Genomic DNA, 22024 nt, shown 5'->3' with positions numbered 1-22024 from the left:
ATGCCGACCAAAGTGAAACGAGATTGTCTGCGTGAGCTGGCCATGGTTGGCCTGGAGAAGACAGGATTTGGGACCAGATCCGAGTCTATTATTTTGCCTGATGAGGGCAAGTATCTCAGAGCCAGGGTGCTGGGCTTGCACTTGGACAGACCTGGATTCAAATCCTGCTTTAGACAGTCTGACTCGGAGTCAGTCACTAACTTCTCTGGGCCCAACTTTCCTCATTGGTAAAATGGGGGTGATAATCCCCAGACTGCCTCCCTCATGGGGTTGTGGGAAGCCCTTTGCAGACTTGAAGCCGAGAGTCAGCAGCAGGAGTCAGACTGCTCCTCATCGTCCTTGCCTTCGATCCTGCTCCCTTGCCCCTGGATTTTGCTGCACACCCAACCTCCACCTTAGCATGTTCCCTCCTGCCACAAGAACCATCACACCAAGGGAGTGAGCTCACCCTCTCTCATCTTGGGCCACTGCCTTCTGCTGGGGGTGGAAACCATAGGAAAGAAAATCCTATTAGACGGGGAAGTATCCAGAGTAGGTGGCATTGATGGATTCCAGCAGGGAGCTGGGTGGGGAGAGCCAGCTGTGGGACCTTGGACTCAGAAGGTGCCAGGTCTCTGTCTCCAGAACCAGAGGTGTGAGTGAAGGGAGAGTCCAGGGAGAGGAGGGTGGTGGAGCCTCCTGAGGTATGGCCTTTGTGGAGCTGACATTCTTCCCTGCCACATGAGACCTCCACATGGCTTGGCACAGGCTAGGGGCATTGACAGCCTCAGTTTGCAGCTGGCCGCCACTCAGAACACAAGGATGTGAAAAGTCACAGCCCTTTGGGGAGGCTGACATGGCTTCGTGCCTGCCCACCATCGGCCTGGCACTCGGCAGCATGGAGCACAGTGAGTCCCACCTTGTCATGAGTAATTCATTTCTCCGGTCCCCTCCACTCTGACGCCGGTAAATGAACAGACAGCTTGGGCTACCCCGATCTGGTGCTGGAATTTATGTGCCCCACAGCCCCGAGGAAAATGGAGGTGGGGGCTGCCAGCGAGCACCAGGTGCAGATGACTCAGCCTCTCAAAACACCCAGGGGATGAAACTGGTGCTGTGGCCCCGGCCTCCTCTTAGTTATCAGAGGAAAAGGAGATCGGTCAGTCATTAAGCTGTGTGCTCCTTACTGTCCTCAATGCTGTGGAGGAAGGAAGCAATGCCTACCCTCAAGGATCTTATATTCTACCAGGAGACCAAATGCATGTTCCTCTAAGTAAAGGAAAGGAATGGAGATTGGACCAGGGCTTTCACTGGGACAAGGAACTCCCTTTGTCAGGGCCGGACAGTCTCGAGCCCTGACAGGTCAGGTCAAGTGACTTGCCCAAGGTCACACAGTCACTATGTGTTTGAGTCAGGACAAACACAAGCATACGTAAAATAAATACAAGGTAGTTTGGGAGGGAGAGCACTAGTACTGGGGAGGGTCAAGAAAAGAAACTTTGGTAGGCAGAGATGACAGAATGTGAGCTAGAAGAAAAAAGCATCTGAGGACACCATCAAATCTTGGAGCTGGGGAGACACTCAGAGAGCCAAGGGAAGGAGAGAGGGAGAGACGGAGAGAGAGAGAAGGAGGAGGAGGACGGGAAGGAGGAAGGAAGAAGAAGAAGGATGGATGGATGCCAGGCACTGCACTAAGTGTTGGGGATACAAATAGAAGCAAGAAGAAATTCCTGCCTTCAAAAAGCTTCCTTATATTCTAACGGGGAAAGACAGCCTATCAAAGGGAGCCATGAGTGAGGAAGGGGGAGGACATCCAGGAACATGCAGGGGCCTGGTAATCATTTAACGTTTGCATGGCCCTCAGGGTTTGTTTCCCTACAACAAACCCATGGAGTAGGTCATGTATATATTAGTATCCTCAATTTACAGAGAAGGAAATGGAAGCTTCCCCAAGGCCACACGGATAGTAAGTAGAGGAAGCCCAGGTCCTCATGTCTCCACATTCAGGACTTTTACTGAACCACGAGAAGAGGTGCTCATTGAAGACTGTGGTGTTTGGGGGAGCCTTGGGGTGTTGGGGGTACCAGTTGGATGAGGACTTAGACAAGCTGAAAGTAGGGTGAGGTCATTCCAAGAAGGGGTGATAGCCTAAGCAAATGTATGGGTTTGGAAATACGCATGGTTATGCTCTGGAATCAATGAGTTAGACCAGTTTGACCAGAACAAAGAATTGATTCTTCTTGTTGTTGTGGTGTTTGGCTCTTTATGACCCCATTTAGGATTTTCTTGGCAAAGATACTGACTGGAGTGGTTTGCCATTGCCTTTTCCAGTTCATTTTACAGATGAGGAATTGATGAGGCAAATAGGGTTAAGTGACTTGCCCAGGGTCACACAGCTAAGAAGTGTGTAAGAAAAAAAGTGTCCAAGGCCAGATTTGAACTCACAAAGAGGAGTCTTCCTGACTCCAGGCCCAGCGCTCTATCCACTGTGCCAAGGATTGGCTTAGGAAGTCACAAGTCAAGACCGAAATCTAAAAGTTGGGTTGGGGATCATTGTGGTAGGCTTTGAATGCCAGTAGATAATGGGATGCTATTGAAGGTTTTTTGAAAAAGACTATTTGTGGTCAGAGTGGTGCTCTAGGAGAATTGTTCTGGTAGTTGTGTCTAGGCAGAACTGAAGGGGAGAGGGACTAGAGAGAGAGGCAGGGCTAATGTCAAAAGCCCCAGTCAGGACCAGATGAGGACCAGCCTTGGCTTTGCCTACTACGGCCGCTACCCACAGGACGTCAGCTTCTTCCAGGCAGCAACTGTCGTTCCTTTGAATGCCTATCATTGAACCAAATGCCTCATAGGTAACATGTTCAGTAAATGTCTGCTGGGGCAGACTGAATTCACTCAGTTTACTTTGCCAGCAGCCCAGCTTTCCCCACAGCTGGGCCCCATTAGAATTAGTCTGGCCTGAGCCATGGCCCCTGTCAAGTGGTAGCAAAAACCTTTTCACCATGAGCCTAACAAAGGCCTCCCTTGGGCCTGTCTGGAAATCCAATCTTCTCAGAGATTTGAAAAAGAAATCTAAAACTCTTCCCTCCTCCCTCCCTTTCATCCCCACATTTGGCTGCTGCTTCAACTCTTCTCTTAATCCAACTTATATCATCATCCTTTGTGCCCATGTCTGATCCTCAACCCAGACTGTAAATTCCTTGGGGAAAGGGATGGCATCGTTTTTCAGCTGGACCATCATAGCATCCTATATGAGGTAGATGATTGATACGTATTTGGTTAAATTGCCCCAGATCCCCTTTCTTGAAATTGTTTCTAACCTTCCCTTCCTCCCCTCCCACCTTCACATCCAGGCTGATTAACCAGTCAGTCAGCAAGCATTTATTAAGCACCTTCTGTATGCCAGGTGCTATACTAAACCCTGGGGAAAGAATAAGGCAACTCCTGCCCTTAAGGAGCTTCCATTCTAATGAAAGAAGTACACATGGACATAAATATATACATACATGCATGAAGACATACATACATATAATCTCAGAATAAACAAGATAAATATGGGGTAGCAGGTAAAAAAGCATTAGGGAGGGAAGGCCCAGCAGTAGTAGGGATCCAGAAAGGCCTCGGAGCAATATTCAAATGGAATGTTATCACATGACAATACCTAGTCTGAGGTTTGCTGTGCGTCTCACTCCTTGGTGGTCTGTGAGTTTAGAAACCTAAAGCATTTCTGTTTAGGAAACCTACCTTCTCCTGGGACCCCCTGGTTGTGGGGGTGGAGGAGGGGTGGTCAGTGAAGCTTAGAAAACTTAAATTACTCTAGGGGAAAATGAGGTGGAAAATCTCAAAATAAAGCTGCATTTTGCCTCTCCCCCCATTAGCGCAGATGGCAGAGCCCAGGCATTGGTAGACAAAAGGAAGCGGAGGTTGAAGTACCATGAGTGTGGCTCAGGGAACCCACCAGGGCCACTGAGCCTTCCTCATTTTTCTTCATCTCCCTCTTTCAGTTGGCTTCCAGACACGTCACCATTTCTTCTCCCATCTCTGTTCTTGATAGTGGGTCAGTAGCTGCCCAGGGTTCCAGCCATCTTGACTCCTACCCCTGCCCAAGCAGGTTCATTATTTTGGCCTTGTGCTCATGTCATTGCTGAATGAGGTGGGCGAGGTTCTTGTTCTAAAAACTGTTCTTCTCCAGGATTTGACCCACCATTTGGATCTGCTGCCCCCAGGTGATCACGGTATCCTTGTTACAAGTGAATGACCCAGAGAGTCTAGGTGCAGTTCCAGGAGATGAAGATTCACAGGCTTTTTGTTCTTTTAGGACTCTCTTCATTAAGCAGCTAAGTCTAAACACTGAGGGATTTGGCATTTTTCTTGCTAATCCTTGTGTGGTGTCTCTTTAATTCTTCTGCTCGCCATGTAAAATCCCTCATAGTATGACCCCAGACTCCCACTCCAGACTTGGGTCACCTTAGTCCCCTTCACACAGTCTTGTGAGACCAGCCAAGCAAGCCGATCAGTCCCCAAACTGGATCAATCAACAAGCATTTCATAGAATCCCAGATCCAGAGGCCATCTGGCCCACCCAAACCCCATTTTATAGACAAGGAGACTGAGATGAAGGGAGGGGGAGATCACGCAGAGGGAAGCGTGGCACCCAGATTCCAGAGCCCGATGTCTTTTCCCATCATTGCACGTTGCCTCCTGACTCCCTCCCCGCAAAAGAAACTTCCTGCTCTCCAGGAGCAGACATTCCACCCCTAGTGCCCTTGGTGCCTCTGCCTGGACTGCCCGTAGTGTCCATCGGCAGGCTGTCCCTCCTCACCTCTGCAGCTCACATATCACATGCCACCTTTTTCTTGGGAAAGTCTCTCCTAATTCTCTGCTAGTTAATGCCATCTCCCTTCTCTATTACCTCATTTTTCCTTGTCTGTGTGGTGGCTTCCCCCCCACCCTGCTTAGTTGGAGTGCAGCAAGCCCTTCTTTTCCTTTCCTTCTTTCTTTTTATACCCAGCACCTGGCTCAGTGCTTTGCACACAGGAGGTGCTTCATAAGTTCATGTGGAATTAAACTAAATACTTGGTAGCTATAACCCACAACACTTTCCCAGGGCAGTGTAAGTAAAGGCGAAGGCTCAGGTGCAGGGGACTAAAACTTTTTAAAAAATCAGACCTGTGAGTCTCTTGGTGTAGGGATCTTCCAGAGGCAGCCTCCCTCTACCAAGGCGGGTCAGTGGTGACTCTGCCACTTGGAGTCTAAGAGTGGCCTGGGGGTGGGGGTGGGGCATTGAGAAGTTAAATGACTTGTCTAAGGTCCCACAGCTGGTATGGGACTTGAACTTGGCAAATGGGAAGGAAAACTGAAGAAGGTCACAGTGTTTCCTTCAATGCTGTCAGTGAAGGAGGAGACCAGGTTGGCTGCCTGAGTGTGGTGTTCAAAGGTGTCATGGGGAGCAAAGGGGACACAGTTAATGAGGACATAGAGTGAAAGCAGCATCAGCATGTGCCTGGTTCAAGTTGTGTACACCAGGATGTGGAATGGGCAAAACTAACTTCAGGTTGGGACTCGCAAGTCTTGGCATCCTTAGAGAAGAAGAGAAACCAGATGGTTGAGTTACTCGAAGACAGGAATAGGGGAAATTAAAGGAGGCAGGTGTTTCCAGGCTAGTAGATAGACATTAGAGTCTCCAGAAAAGTTAAGGCTATGTAAGTGGAGAAAGCTAGAACAGAAGAGTAAAAATGGCCTGGGAGCATAAATATGGACCAAGGGATGAGGGCAAAGACTATGTTTGGTGTGAGTAGGCGATGTGGTTGTTGCTGACTTGGACATTCCAAAATGCCAAATCTTACAGGTGGTGCAGTTCAGATGGGAAGCTCGAAGGCATAGTGGGAGTTGAGGAGGTCAAGACCATTGTATCACTGGATGGACAGAGAAGTTCCATCAACACAAGCTGATTGCTGTATCTCCCAGCTCCTCCTTAGCCATCCTCATCTAGTGACTGTCAGGTCTTAGCCCCCATCACTCTACTGAAGTTTCTTTCTCAAAGGTCTCCTCTAGAATATTGAGGTCCCTGAGGATGATGGGAGGGGATGAGGTAGAGAGGAGCCCACAATGAGGCAGCCAGATGGCTGGACTGGGAAGCAGGAAGATCTCAGCTCAGCTTTTATCTCAGTTATTCATGTAGCTGGTCACTTAGCATTTCTTAAGCACCTACTATGTACCAAGCACTGTAAAGTGCCAGGTATACAAAGAAAGGCAAAAATAGAGGCTCCCCTCAAGGAGCCTGGAGTTTAACAGGGGAGACAACGTGAAAGTTAACAAGCTATAGATGGGATCAGTTGGGGGCGGTGTCAAAAGGAGACACTAGGATTAAGGAAGAGGAAGACTTCTTGAAGAAGGTGGGACTTTGGGTGAGACTGGAAGGAAGCCTAGAGAGGAGAGGCTTGGAGAGAGCGTTCTTAGCACCGGGGACAGCTCCGAGTCCTAGATTGAGCATCACTTAGCTTGGCCCACCCTGTTTCCCCATCTCTAAAAAGGGGATTAAAAACAGCACCTAACGCACAGGGCTGCTGTGACAGTCAATTGAGATAACATATGTAAAGCACTTGGCAAACCTCAAAGCGTTCTATCAATGACAGTGATCGTTGGTGGTGTTGCTGAGGAAGTTAGAGAATGGCATGGAGGCCAAGGGATGGCCAAAAGGTCATTGTGACAGAAGGTGGTAGTCAGTCTGTCGATACCAAGTGCCCACCATGTGCCAGATACTGTGCTAAGCGCTGGTAGAGAAATGCTCTCAAGGCAGCAGAGCACGCCTACCCAGGTGAGCCAGACTGAGAATGGAACCAGGTGGCAAGTTAGCTGATCTGGCCTGAAGATGGCTGATCATTACTGCCCAGACTGCCTAGCCATTCTTCCCTCTTCCCATCTTTCTAGAATTGGCTGTGGAGCAGAGATTGTTAGACACTCCCTTAATTCTGTGAGCTTTATCTCATTGCTGTGTATACACTGAGTCCATCAACCACAGGGACAGTAACAAGTAGATGAGGTGGGCGTTGTCTCAGCCGGCCAGAGGGTATGAGCAATGACATGGGGAGCTAATGTCAGCTCCACAATAGGCCCTGTTATGGCTTTCCAATGCCATGTGTCTGCCTAGAATGAGCTCATGACCTGGAGGAGGGGGATAAGATCTGTTTTCTCAAATTACTTGACAATTATGGGGGACCCAAAAGGGTGAGGACCCAGGCTTGGGCTGTTTCTAATTTGTTTCAATGACCAGTCCTCGGGAGCCAAAGTAAGCTTGTTCCATTTGCTACAGCACCCAATTGGAAGGCCTGTCGCTCAGCAGGCATTCCAGGGCTTTGAGTACCTGCTGAATGCTTCTGGCATGAGGTGGAACCAACAACACCCAGCAATCTCATGGATGAGAGAGATTGACTGCCCCCATGATCCAAAAACAGTGGAGAAGTCATATCTACTTCCTTCTGAGAAGTGAGCCAACTCAGGCCACGGAACAGAAGACCCTTTTCTCGCTAAACTTGTAGAGGAAAGGAAAATGACAATGGGCATTAAGGCTGTGGGCATTAGAGTCAGGAGGCCTGGGTGCTGGGGCTGGTTCTCCTTGGTACGGTGACATGCCCTCTTCATTGAGGTGCCACCAGCCACAAAGCGTCCACGCAAAGAAGGGCATTCTGGTCCCAGATCTGATGCAGCATTGTGCTTGTAACCCATCTACATGATGGCTGCTGCTGAGGTAACCCCATTTTCATCTGCTGACATGCTTTGGAAAGACCGAGGTCCTCAAGGCTTATTTGCAGGGGAGGTGATGTGTTCTGGGCTGATGGATTGCTGATGTGATTGACAGACGCATTATGTGCTCTCTGCATGAATGCTGCTCCTTGCTTAGGCTATGTGCTCTGTGACACATCTCCCTCCCTGCCCCAAATGACCATCTCAATATATGTCACACCTCCTTCCAAGCCTTACTTTTCAAAAAGGAATGCCATCGAAGGCAGTTTTCCCTCTGATTACTGATAAGAGCTGCACAGGCTAAGGATTGTATTTGTTTGGGAATGTAGTTATTCCAAACTCAATCCAACAAACTGCCTATCTATACTTACCAAGAGCTTGGGGATAGGGGGGACTTGAGTGCAAAGGGGATGCTTTTACAAGATGAAAAGTTGAATAAGGGGATGGATGGCTGCCCTCAGAGAACTTAAGGTTTAGCAGGAGACCCAATGAATCTGTAAATAAGAATAATTCAAGATGTGTACAGAAGAGAAGTACCAATAAGGTTCTCTTCCAGTCCCAAGGTCAGAAAGATCAGGGGGCATCACGAAAGGAAGAGTGGGCATCAGAGCCAGTTCTTGAATGACGGATGAGCAGGATTTCTCCAAGTAGAGATGGTTGCAGGGGAGGGCATTTCATACAGAGGGAGTGATGTGAGTAAAGTCAGGCTGGATGGTATGGAATATTTATTGCAGGTAGTGAGTTTGCTTGGATCATCTGAGTGAGCATACCAGATTAACTGCCTTTGGGACTTAAGACTTAAGACGTCCAATAGGTATCTCAAATTCAATATATCCCAAATGGAACCTGTTAGTTTCCAACCTTCCAACCTTCCCATTTCTTTTCAGAGTACCTCCATCATCCTCAGAACCCAGATTCATATCCTAGAAACCACTTTTGACTTTTCTTTTCCTCTTATCAGCCCTCTCCCTCCCTGCACCCTATCCAGTGATTTGCTAGATCTGGTCATGTCTACTTCCATATCTGTTTGGGCCATGGTGGACTGAAGCATTGTTCATTTTGCTTACCTTCATTCTGAGTACAAAGGTTTTTGCAACAGATTTTTTATGGAGGACAGAGGAGTTGATATTGATTGAAGGAACAGAAGATGGCATACTTCTGTAATATGGAAGGGACAGTTAGCAAATAATATAGAATTTGTATCATAGTTGATCTTTGCAGGCTGAAACAGAGGGGCACATTCAAAACAGTGGCATTTAATAGGAAAATGGCTTTTCCTGCCACTGGGTTAAAATAAAATTCACTCCACATTTGCAGGGTGGAGTGACCTGGACAACTTTATATGAAGGGGACTCTGGGGTTTTAGTAGCCTCAAAGTATAAGTTGAGTCAGCAGTACAACATGGTGGCCCCAAAGCTCATGTGATCATATACATTCAGTACTTTACTCTTCTGTGATTTTTAACAGGAGGGTGACTTTGCTTCCAAGTTCTCTCTATGCCTTAGTAGAGAGGGTCTCCATGAGTTGTTATTGCCAAAGAAAACTCCATCCCTCCCCCTGCCGCCAATAAAATAATCATCTGCAATTTTTTATGGATGGAGCTCTCTGAATTTGGGTCAACTGGTCTTTGGACAACAAACACCAGTAGGGTTTCCTTCCTGGAAACCTTTCCATATTGGTAGGACTTCTCTATAGCCTTGGAGAACCCCCATAGTCACCTCCATGGCATGACAAGACACAGCTCTTTAGTAGAGGAAAGCTACCTTAGGCTGTATTAAGGGAGTGGTAATGGCCCAAGAAGGAAAGAGAGAGTAGGTTTGAATACCTACTTCCCCTGTGGGCCTCAGTTTCGTCATCTGTAAATCAAGGGTCAGTTGAAGTGGCCTTTCTGAGGAGATTCCTTTCAGCTCTAGGCCTGAGGGGTGCTACCATCTGGCAAAGATCTTGACTATCAGGGGCTTCTCCGGGGAGGCTGACCAGGACATCCAGGGAGCATGAACCGTGAAGAGAAGGAACCAGATGAAAGTGGCAGCAAGGTGGATTTGTGTTCAATTGAAGGATGAGCTTTCTAAGTCTTAAGAGCTGTCCAGAAGGGGGCAGGCAGCCTGTGGATGGGGGAGGTGCTCTTCATCCCTCTTACCTATGAGCTCCAGGAGGGTGGGGACCTTGTTGTTGTCTTTCTGAAGATGCCCAACGCTTAGGATGGTGCCTGGCCAAAGCAAGCACTTCAGAAATACTGTCTAGCTCATGGAATGATGGTTCCTGCCAAGGGAGGCTGTCGGGACTGGACAGGTCACTAGCACCATGAATTGTGATCACATAGCCCCTTTGGAGTCTGCCACCGACCCAGAGCACATCCCAGGCTGGGAGGCTCCTGTGACCTAGGCAGACTTTGCATTTCCCATCATCACATGTCCAGGTCTCCCAGCTCTGCTCCTTACTGCAAAGAGTGAACCAAAGGTCAAAACCTTGCAAATCTCAGTGATTTGTGCAGCACCAAGTACACAGAAAGAGCTTAATAAATGTTTGCTGATGGACTGATTTGGCTCTGCATCTGCCTCACTATCTGGCCATTGAATAAATAAAACAGCTTCTGATCCCCTTCCTCCCTCTGAGAAAATACCATGAGGATCCATGGGTCAGTCCACCCTGCTCAAGAAAGCTGATTGTTAAATTTTCAGTGTGCCCATTCATACCTCACCTCATAAATCAGCAGATACTTTGTATCAGGACTTGATGTAGTCTTGTGTTGATTTTCTAAACTTAAGAAAGTGATGGACAAAAAGTAAGTAATGCAGATTTAATTTAAACGTATGTCTCCCTTCCCCAGAGCTGGTTGTTAAATATCTACCAACGCACCCCTGCTCAGGTCCATCCCTAGAACAAAAATCCACACTCTAGTGTGGCAGCACTGTGCCCTGTGATCCTGGGGCTGCTTCCAGCACCTTCAGGAGTGAGGAAATGTTGGCTGGGCCTTGGGGCTGACCAGAGACATTCAAGCAGCTTGAACCTCTGAGAAGTGGGGGAGGGGAGAAGGGGGCCTTTTTTGTTTGGAATGTTTGGAATGGACTGTCTAGACACCTGACTTAGACCAAGTCTTGGAGCGGGGGGGGGGGGGGGGGGGGGGGGGTCCTGTTAAAGGGGCCCTCCCCCCAGGGATTTGCTTATTTGCAGGCAAAGGCTTTTCCTGCTCTGGGGTCAGAAGGGAAATACCAACCTACCCATTCACCATGCACACCCCTTAACTAACTGGTGGGCAAGGCTGGGAGATGGGGTGCGGTGCTCCCTTGAGAGAGGGAAGGGAAGGGCTGGCGGGGGTGCTTTCCGTTGTCTGGGAGCAGCTGGCTGAAAACCATCCCTCACACACATTCCCCTTCGGCAGGAAACTCCCCAGACTCTGGTGTCTTAGAGACTAAAACTTCCCCTGGTTGTTTTTTTAATCACTTTGCTGATCTGGCAACTTTCTTGTGCTCAGAAGACATTCCAAGGGTCTTAGTCAGCAGAGGAGGGGGGACCTGAATTTTGTGGTGATGAGGGGGAGGATGAGATAAAGCCTGGGAGGTTTTCTGGCTGGAGTAGAGGGAAGAAGGATGGGATTGGGATTGGAAGTCTTTGTACAGAATTATGCCCCACTTAATTTCCCTGTGCCTCAGTTTCCTCATCTGTAAAAAGGAGTGGGGTGGAATGGACTAGATGACCTCTGAGGTGCCTTCCAGCTCTGCATGATCATTGAGAGCTGAGAGGAGGAGGGGCAGGAGCCTTCTGGAGAAGGACCCAGCAGCTACGGGAAGGGCATCCCCCCGACAGATCATGTCAATGGTGGGCCCTGTGTGGGGGGAGGGTTGGAGGCATTCTGTATTTCCTGGGGTCTGGAGGTACTGATGGTGCTAGAATGCGGGAGTAGTCAGAGTGCCACAAAGTGCAGAAAATGTCCTAGCAGCGCCTGCCGCTCCATGAAGGAGGCTCCTCCCATGGTGTGCTTAGAGGCAGGTAGGTGAGAGTTGTGATTCCACCCTGGCCACTACCTAGACCAGGGCTGTCCAAAATGCAGCCCTCAGGCGGCATGCCACCGCAGTGTGATTTTATGCGGCCCGCCTGTGGGTTTTAATTGTCACAAGCGAAAAAATAAAATAATAATTTGCACGGAATGCATATTAGATTGTTTAATTCCATCACTAACAAATAATCTTGTTGATGTTAATTTTCTTTGGTGTTCTTAAGCAGTTTTACGGGCAGAACATATCGCACGGAATTTTCAGTCCATCTGTGGGATGCGTTCGGTCTGTATGCAGACTAGTCAGTATGCACCTATTTTTATACTGTTGTGTTGTGGCTTTGTTGTTTTGTGTTTGCTCTCGCGCTTCGCGCCTTCGCCTGTTGTATTGATGGTGTGAGTTCCCCCACTTTCTATTAGTTTACTGTATTTTTTATTCTTGGTGTGGCCCTTGAATAACTATTTTATTTTAATGCGGCCCTAAGATAACCTAAGGTTGGACAGCCCTGACCTGGGCACCTGAGCTCAGGCAAGTGAGTCACTGACAACTCTGAGCTTTGGGGTCCTCCTTTGTAAAAAAAAAAAAAAAGGGTTGGACTTTGTGATGGAGAGGGGCCCAGACAATCGATAGGAGCTCGATCGATCGAACCAAGTGTTGAGACAGACCCATAGATGATCCAGTTGTAAGGGTATGAGGACCCATTTCCAAAGTATCCAAAAGGGAGAGGATACCCAGGGCAAGGATTATTAGTCCCAAAAAAAGAAGCCAGAAGTCATTAAATGATGACCTGCCATGAGAATAACACCCACCTGGGGGATCTCTGACTGAGGGTTTGGTGGAGAGCAGACTGACTTGGACATTTTTACTGGGACTGACTGAAAGAGAGAAATACAACATCTCACCGTTCTTAGGGCTTATTGATTTAGCTCCAAGCCTGTAGTCTTCCAACACGGTGGGTCTCCCATTGATATCTGATTCTGCAAAACCTTGTGAAAGGCTGAGATGGGCATTTTCAATGGCCCTCCTGCATCAAACTGGGAGGGGAAGACCCTCAGGGTTCCTGGCCAAAAGAGAAACAGTGACTTTTTCATATTTACATTCACTCTGTGCTAGGAGGGCAGTGACCTATTTTCCAATCTATGAGCTCCAGAGTGAGTTGGGTTTAAGGCTTGTTTTTTGAGAAAGAAATCTAGCCAGTAAACCCAAAGTTAAGGGGGCAGCCTTTAGCCATGGAAATGTACCTTCCTTTGAGCAGAGCACCATGAGGTGAGGTGGGGAAGGGAGGAGAGAGGAGAGGCTACTCACAGGTCGAGTTTGTCCGTCATTTTCAAAGAGGACTATGACATCAGGGAATTGATGACATAACTTGCAGTTGACTTTGATTTGAGGGAGGGAGGGCTGTGCAAGGTCACCAGCCTCACTTTCTCCTCCAGAGCCATCTGGGTCTAGTGGCCTGATACGCATCAGCCCTCCTGCATGAGTAATGTCAGGGAAGCAGGTGGTCACCAGCATTATTCATCACAATCCCAGAGAAAATCCTAGTGAATCCAAGTAGAATCAGAGCTCCTGGGCACCCCAGAGGCTGCCATGGCAGCCTCTCTCTTTGTACAGATGAGGACAGAGTGGCCCCTTGTCCTGGAGCTCCTGGAGGTGTCAGAGGTAGTGAGGCCTTCCTGAGGTTTGCCCTTGGGTGGTGAGTGTCATCTCCTTCAGGGCAGAGCTCGGGTCTGTTCTTTCTTTTCTATGAGCCCAAGTGCTAACTACACTTGGCTGTTCTTCTCTGGCCAAAGGAGAAGTCTGACTGGGTCCTTGTCTGAGAGCCCATCACAAAGGCTGACTGGTACCTGGGCTCTGTTATTGTCCCCTTTGCTTAGGATGGTGCCTGGTACACAGTAGGAGCTTAATAAATGCTTGTTGATTAATTAAAAATAGGGTGTGAACTCATTTTTTAAAAAATTCATGGGGTGTAGTATGTTTCTCTTTGTTCTGATGGGATATGACCAAGTACCTGCTTGTGAGATTTCCATGTCAGGGCTGTGCTTTTGTTGTGTATTAAATTGTATTTTCATAAGACAGACGTCCCCCTTCCTCACAGGAAGCAGAAGTTCCCTGTTCTCAGCTAGACTCTGGGAAGGAAAGAGGGTAGAAAAAAGAGGAAGAATACGACAACAACAAGGCCTAATAATAAGAATAAGCCTAAGAATACTAAGCTAGCTCATTCGCAGGCACCCAGACTCCAAGCGGCTGGCCAAGCTGGTCATCCGGTAGGCGGCTAGTGACCTCTGCTGGCTGGGGCCGTGCTTCGCGGAAGAATCCCAGAGCCAGCTGTGTCCTGCTGGGGCGGGGAGGGAGGGAAGGGGGGAAGGGCTGCATTTGCATTCTTTGCTCTGCCTTCCATCATTTTCCAGTGATTCAGAATCACGGTGACTTTACGGGACAAGTAGTTTTAACTTCAAAGAGGAGGGAAAGTAATTACAACCCAACCAGCCCAAGGTGGGTGCAGCTATCTGACTCTATACCTTTCTGAGTAGGGTGAGGTAGGGTTTTTTCCCTGCTACAAACTGGAGTGACCTGACTCCCCTGGGTCTGCACGGGGCACACATCCTCTCCTTCACACTGGACCAAGGAGCCTGCCTGCTCTCCAAGTCCCAGGAGCCTTTGCTGCGTCCTCCTGTGAAGGGTCCCCTGGAATCTTTGTTTTCTTGCATGTCAGCAGAGGCTCTTACAGGACCCATCATCTTCCTGGAAAAGGAAACTAAGACTTGGCCACCCAAGCACCCAGCTGGGCAGGGGGCTGAAAGAAAGGCCCAGACTTTGACACTCTCCAGTCACATACACCACCTCCCATCCTCCTTCTCCACTCTGGAGGAACAACCTGCTAATCCTTCAAAGCGATTAGACCCAAAAATCTCAGTATCTCCGCTGTGTGAGAGGCCCTTTTGTTTCATGAGCGAAGCAACTGTGATTATGTGTTATTGTTATTAATACAGCATTCCTATTTTGTATAACACACCCCATCTCAGAATCCTGGATAATGGAGCATGAGCATGTTCTCTATGAAAACCAGAGTCTTGGGCAGGCTTACCTCTCTGAGATCAGGGGAGCACAAGTGTAGAGCTAAAAGGGACCCAAGAACCCCTATGGCCCAGGGGCCAGGGGCACTTGCACAGTGTCACACAAGGAGTGAGCATTGGGGGCAGGATCTGAACCCAGGATCTCTGGCCCTTTCCATGATGACCACTGTGTTTTTGGATTCAATTCCTTGCCTGACAGGTTTTCTCACAATATCTCATATAGATTCTCCTTCTGGAAGCAGCTGGGAGTGTGGCAACATCAGAAAATGACATCACCAAGACAACCCCAACCTGGAATAAAGATTTCTTGCCGGATGCCATCCCGCTGTCTAATCCTGGGACTATGAGGAGGAACCCTTCAGGACCAGTCGGTGAGTATATCTTCAGGGTCTTGGAGGACAGGGTGAGTTAGCCCTGAAAACTCAAAGTTCTGGCACCCAAGAGACCCTTAGAGACCATCTAGAGTCCACCCTTTAGTGGGCTGCTGAGACCCACACTAAGCAACTTGCCCCAGCTTCCATGGGCAATGTCGGGGTGGGATTTGAACCCAGGCCCTCAGAGTCCAGATCTGGGGCTTACTCCAGTACACCTGCAGCACCCCCACCCCAGTTCTCAGTTCATGATTCCTACAGCTAAGCCCTCAGGATTGGGGCTGAAGAGAAAACTCAAATAGCCTCATCAAGGGAAGGGGGATGACTCAATGAATTCTCCCCATTCTCCCCAGATCATCATCCTGCTTTTGGTGGGGTTCTCAGGGAATCCCAGGCTCCTAGGCCTGAAGCCCATGTGTGCTCTCTGGAAACACTATACAGCTCTTCCCATAGGATCATAGGACCACAGACCTAGGGCTAGGGGGAGCTTGAAGCCTCACCCCCCACCTCCAACCTTTAGTACAGACAAGAAAAGTAAAAGTTTTGTGGAGGAAGCAGGAGCAGGTTCCAAGAAACTCCCAAGTCTGAAGACAAGAGGTAGCACTAAGGAAGTTGTGCCCTGCCCTAGGCCAGCCCCACCCCTCCCCCATGCCAACTCTGCCAGGACCATGTCTAAGGAAAAGTGACCTGGAAGCTTAGGGACTCCCAGGGAGGGATAGAGGCTGGTGGTGAGCTCCATTTTCCTTGTTGGGTCTTTATGATTTTCATTGGAACCTAGAAATCCCTTCACGATTTTCCCTCCATGCCCAGGCCCACCTTTCTTTGCCACCCCATCCAAGGCCAGTGATATGGATTTCCTTACCTGGGAGCCTGGAGCTGCCATGGGACCTGGGGGGCCATTGGGTCCAGAGGGTCCAGGTCCTGTGGTACAGTCCTCCACCCAGGACAGAGATGACAAGCCCTCTGCCTTCACTGTTCATAAGATGTGGAGCTGAATGGGCAGTAGAGACTTTGGGGGTCCTCCGGTCTATACTCCTTGTTTTACAACTCAGTAAACAGTGGAGTTTACTAAAGAGGACATCAGCAAGTTTTTATTAAGTGCTTCCTGTGTACCAGACACTGTTGATCAGTGGAGAGGCAAAAATGTTCCCCACTCTCCAGGAGGCCACAGCCTGATGGTGAGGAAGGAGGAGGAGCACCCAGTCACAAACCTCCAAGGAGCAAAGTCACCTCCTTCTCTGCTCAGGGTGGAGTCTAGAACTTACCAGGAGCTGACGTTACTGACAGCAGAGGAGATGATCTGTTCTTATTGGGCACAACAACTTAGAAACATTTTGTCCCAGAAACCTTGGTAAAATCAAGAAGTCTTGGAGAAAACTCCCTGCGGCCCCTGCGGCCACTGTCCTATAGGAGCCCCTCTAGGACCCCCACCACCTGCCCCTTAGCCAGAACAAAATGGTGCCTGGTTTCCCTCCCACATCCTGAGCACATGGCATTACAACAGAAGTCTCTGGACCCCCATGTAGATAACCCTGTCAGGTGTTCGCTGAGCCAGTGTGAGGCCCTGAGAGGTGGGGAGGAGGGCTTCACTGAGCCAGTGAAAGGCCCTGAGAGGTGGGGAGGGGGACTTCACTGAGCCAGTGTGAGGCCCTGAGAGGTGGGGAGGGGGGCTTCACTGAGCCAGTGTGAGGCCCTGAGAGGTGGGGAGGGGGGCTTCACTGAGCCAGTGAAAGGCCCCGAGGGGTGGGGAGGGAGGGCTTCACTGAGCCAGTGTGAGGCCCTGAGAGGTGGGGAGGAGGGCTTCACTGAGCCAGTGTGAGGCCCTGAGAGGTGGGGAGGGACGAGGGGGTGGATTAAACTTGGACTCAGAGACACCTAGTTCAAATCATGGCTCCCCCTTCCCAGGTTGTTGTAAGGATCTAATGAGATGATAATTGTACAGTGCGTAGCTCAGTGCCTGGCACACAGTAGGTGCTTAGTACATGTTAGCTGTTAGTGAGGAAAGGCCTCTAACATTTCACCCACTCTGGACATCAGGCCCCTGCCCTGACGCAGGTCAAGTCTGTTCAGCCCCACACAGGTTTCCCCAGGATTCTACCAGGGGCTCACTTGTTCTAAAGAAAGTTCAGCATGACAAAAATGGGGAAGAATGTAGTCCCATGTTATTGTTGTAAGAATTTGCCTGGTCCCTTTTGAGTCATCTCGATGGTTGCTTAGCTTCTGCCCATAAGCCGGAAGTCCTGACAGCCCCGGGATGGTTTTCCCAAAGTCCCTGGATTCCATCCCACCTCTGACCAAGGCTCAGGTCTCTGAGTCTGTGATCTTGTCGCTTGGAATCTCTATGATCTCACTGGGAAATCAGCGAAGGAATCTTCTGCAGGTTCGGCTGTTGGGTATCCTCATTGTCGGTCTTGTTCTTTCTGCAGGATTTGTGGGACAGATGGGCCCTCCAGGACCAATGGGCCCCTCGGGGCTCCCAGGGCCACCTGGATCCAAAGGTGAAAGGGGCCAGATGGGGGAGATGGGCCCAAGGGGGCCCCCTGGTAAGTCTCGGACAGGTTTTCTTGCCTGCCCATTGTTCACACACTGGGCTTCCATCCGTCATGGGAGGTGGGAATCAGGCCTCATCCGGTGGCCCAGAGAACCCCTACCCTCACCCCAAGGGGCCAGGTGCAGATTCATCCTGGGGTGCAGCATTGGAGTTGGCTGGTTCCTGCCACTGACAGCCCGCAAGCCCCTGGTTTTTAACAGACCTTCACTCTGCCCTTCATTTCCTGCCAGCCTGGTCAGTGTCCTTCCTTCTCCATACCTTGGTTTACTTGTCTGAATGAAGCAGTGGGTAGAGAAAGGCCTGAGCCCATGCCAGCTCTGCCAGTGTGCCCTCCATTCCCTGCCTGATCCCAGACTTTCTCCTGGAGCAGGCTGTGATGTGCCTCCCTCCCAAGGGGGCTATCTCCTTGTCGGCTTGGTACTCCCAAAGAGACAAGAGAAGGCACTGCCGGTACATCACCAGCCTGCTGCTGCCTCCCCAAGCTGCTCCTGAGGCCAGGCCTTCCCTGAACAGCCAGGGAGACTCCTAATAGGGCTGGCCATCAGGAGGCCTGGGTTCTCTTTCCAGCTCTTAGGAGAAACATTTTCCATCTGTGGGTCTCAGTTACCTCTTCTGGGAAGTCAGGACAGCATTGCCCATGACCCTTCCCTCCCAGGGTTGTTATAGAAGGATTAAATGAGGGCCTAAAAGCCTCTGCACAGATTGTGGGATGTTAGTGCTGGAAGGGACAAAGGCTAGCCCCTTCATTTTAAAAATGAGAAACTGAGGCCCAGAGAATGGAATGGGGACTGGAGGGGTCTGGCGCACCCAGTCCTCCACCCCCTGAGGACATGGCTTGCCCCAGGTGCCAAGGGTCTCACCTGCCTCTCACTGCCCCTTTGCTGTTCAGGATGGTCATGGTTATTCCCTGAAGGACAAATGAGAACCTGCTTGTTAAGAAGATGTTCCATTATTGTCACAAAGTGGTAACATCCAAGATCAATAAACAGGACAAGAAGTCATCTTGTCTGTCCATGGCCCTGCCCCCAGGTTTCAACCTTGTCCTTAAACCGCTGTAGCAATCTGAAGCTCTTGGCTGTCCCCCCCACCCCTGCTTTCATGCTTGCATGGACACTCATGATTCTTGACTTTTCTCTGAATTTTAGGGCTCCTGGGGCCTCAGGGGCTGAGAGGACTTCCTGGAGAGACTGGGCTCCCTGGGCCTCCTGGGCCCCCAGGGCCTCCTGGCAGCCCTGGCCTTCTGCCCCCACTCCAGCAAGGGGTTTTGTATTCGCTCCAGCCCACAGGAGAGAAAGAAAGTAAGTGTTTGTGGCGCTTCTTTGTGCCCCCTTTCTAGGAAAGCCCCTGCACCACGGAGCTGGGAGGTGGGGTTCTCTTTGCCATAGCATTTCAGGAAAGGGAAGGCCAACCTTCGTCCCCCCTGCTTTCTCTGTGTCATCTTCTCCTTGGGTGGAAGAGTTGGGTCTGGAGCCAATAGCAGGAGAAAAAGTAAGAAGATGGAGAACAAAGGAGAAGTCACGTGTTTGGGGGTCAGCAGCAGTCATTTGGGAAGCCTGGCTCTGTCCAGCCCTGAAGTGACCAATGTAGCTTCTTCTCCAGAGCCTCCTTTGCCCTCAGATCCTGACCCTAGTGATTGTAACCCCAGGCTGGACCGTGGTCTAACCTTGACCAACCTGGCTGTCACTGCTCACAAAGAAGAGCTGCAGCCCCTGTCCTAAAAATGACCTTTAGAACCTACTGAAATTCTGTGCATTGTGAGCAGCTCCAGCACCTGGCATGACCATCCCCATCTGTGAACCAGCTCAAACAAACCAGATCATAGACCCCATTTGATAGAGGGGAAGGGGCCTGCCCAAGGGAGTGGGCCTCACAGGAGGGATTTGAACCCAGGCTCTCTGATTCCTGTGCCCTTTGCCCTGTAGCTATGTGAGATACCCACCAGTCTGCTGTGGGGTATAAACAATAGGGCTTCGGGAGGGAGGGAGGGCTCTCTGCTGTTTGGGACCATCGGGTTCAATGTGAAAGTCCAGAGTGTCTGTGGAGGGCTGGGAGCACCCTGGGTTCTCCTGGCTGGACAGTCTGCACTCTCCTGCCACCTGTCTGAGAAGACCTTTGTCAGGAAGGGCACCAGGAGCTTCTCTCCTGCCAAGGCACATTGGGCAGTGGAAGGCTGGCCACCACTTTTCTGGGCCACCTTGGAGCTATTGCTTCCCTTCTCTGGACCCCAGACTCCTCGTGTATGGGGAAATGGCCTCAATGATCCGGAGGCCACCCTAGGGCTAAGAGTCATCAGTGGCAGAAAAAGGTGCCAGAGCAGCCTGGACGGCTGTGTGCAGGGCAGCCTGGGTCACTCAAGACCCTTGGCCATCTGGTCTCTGCCAGTTCCTGGGGGCTCAGGCTCAGATCTCCCCTCTGCCCACCCAAGGATCATCTGTCCTTGAGAACAGTGGTGCCTCAGGCCCTTGGGGGAAGGGAGGGCCAGGCTTTCCCTGAGTGTGAGCTTCCTTCTCCATCCATCTGTGTCATCATAGCCTCCAGAGGGAGGAAGGGATTGGCAGCTTTTCATGGCCTGAGTCCCATCTCCGGAATGACGGCAGCCATGCTATCATGCTGTGTCTGACCTTTGGAGAGGCTGCGGGTGACCATCATGCTGCTCCCATGGGAGCTGCTGTGGGTGTCCCAGAGGAGGTAAGGAGTTATTGTGACTCTCTTACAGATGGCGACTCCCAGTTGTCTTCCACCATAATAGACACCATCATGGCAGGAATCCCTGGGCCTCAGGGCCCCCCTGGCCCACCAGGTAAGCAGACCGCCAGAGACACACAGGTGATGTAGGTGCTACTTGATTGGGCCCAACCCGGCCCCTACCTCCAACCACAATCTCATCCCAGGGCCCCAAGCCTAACATACGTGGGCACCGTCTCTGGCATCGGGCCCTGGGTTCAAATCCTGCCTCTGTGTGACCCTGGGCAAGTCTGTTCAGGTCCCTGGGCCTCAGTTTTCTCACCTTTAAAATGAGGGGGTTAGAGGTGATACCTCTGAAGTCCTTCTCCCCCCTCAGTAGGTCTGGGATCCAACGAGTGCCTGGGGCCTGTTGATCCAGCCAATCTTGGTGCAGCTTTCAGAGTAATTTTCCTAGTTCTCACTAGGTCACTGCCCTATGCTAAAGGCCATGTGCCTCTCTATTTGTCAGTCAGCAAGCATTTATTAAGCACCTATATGCCAGGCACCATGCTAAGGGCTGAAAATACAGAGAGGCAAAAGCAGCCTCTGCCCTCGAGGAGAAGATGTTCAGCCGGCTCTGTACCAGCTGGGTGGCCAGAGATGATTGTAGAGGGAGACACTCAGGGAAGACTGAGAGATGTTTCTTGTAACAGGTGGGTCTTTGGCTGAGATCTCAAGGAAGACAGGAGGTTAGGACTCAGGGGAGCAGGACCGAGGGAAGATGCCTGGATTCAGGAGGGAGGCTGGAAGGCTGGGAAGGGCTTAGGTTACGGTGAAGGGCTTTAGAAGGAATGAGAGCCACCGGCATTTACTGAATGGATGGGACAGGGTGACATGGTCAGATCTGCCTGTTAGTGGCTGAATGGGGGAAGGAGCGGAGGGAGAGACTTGGGGCAGGCAGACCCCACCCCTACCCCCTCAGTGCCTGGAGCAGCCCCTCCAGGTTCAGCTGGGATTTTTTCCCTGGCTCCAGGAGCAGCATTTTTATCGACTGTCACAGGCTGCCTCTGCCTTGTTCAAGGATGTACAGCAAGTTAGCAGACTGAATCAAGAGTCCCAGCTTTAAATCCAGGGCTCAGACGATGCTGTCCATTTGCTGGATTATTTGTTCATGGATTTATTTTTCATCCCTCTCAGAAAGGAGGGGCCCCTGCAGTATAGGGCCCTTTGCCTCCCTGGGCCTCAGTTTCCCCATCTATGAAGTGATGGGTTGGAGTAAAGTTCCTCCAGCTCTGGATCTTGGGATCTGAGGATCCTCTGGGGATTCCCGGCAGCTGATTCTATCAGATTCCCTACACCAACACCTGTGACTGGCAGGAGGGAGTGGCTTGGGCAAGAAGGTTAAGCAGGGAACCTGCCTCTTGCATGGAACTGATGTAAGTGATTTCTTTGCCCACAGGACCACCTGGACCCTCTGGACCCAATGGCCCCCCAGGTCCCATGGGAGCTCCAGGCTCCCAGGTAAGGAAATCCATATCACTGGCCTTGGATGGGGTAGCAAAGAAAGGTGGGCCTGGGCATGGAGGGAAAATCGTGGTTTAAAAGGAGGACTCAAATGTCCCTCTCATCCCCCTTTCCACTGCGGTC

The 22024-nt window shown here is 50.4% G+C and overlaps 1 protein-coding gene across 3 annotated transcripts in view; it reads left to right on the top strand.

Annotated features, from left to right (window-relative positions):
- COL26A1 (collagen type XXVI alpha 1 chain) overlaps positions 1–22024 on the top strand; it is a 252085-nt gene that overhangs the window by 222710 nt on the left and 7351 nt on the right. For all 3 annotated transcript variants that reach the window (XM_036765717.1, XM_036765718.1, XM_036765719.1), the window contains 5 exons: positions 15015–15162; positions 17589–17705; positions 18859–19011; positions 20430–20513; positions 21837–21898. In XM_036765717.1, coding sequence (XP_036621612.1) covers positions 15015–15162; positions 17589–17705; positions 18859–19011; positions 20430–20513; positions 21837–21898 — 564 coding nt within the window. The remainder of the gene's footprint in view (positions 1–15014; positions 15163–17588; positions 17706–18858; positions 19012–20429; positions 20514–21836; positions 21899–22024) is intronic.

The sequence above is a fragment of the Trichosurus vulpecula genome, chromosome 7 (genome assembly GCF_011100635.1).
Source record: "Trichosurus vulpecula isolate mTriVul1 chromosome 7, mTriVul1.pri, whole genome shotgun sequence".
Classification (NCBI taxonomy): domain Eukaryota; kingdom Metazoa; phylum Chordata; class Mammalia; order Diprotodontia; family Phalangeridae; genus Trichosurus; species Trichosurus vulpecula.
Note: the sequence above shows the minus strand (reverse complement) of the source record. Positions and strands in the feature narration are given on the sequence as shown.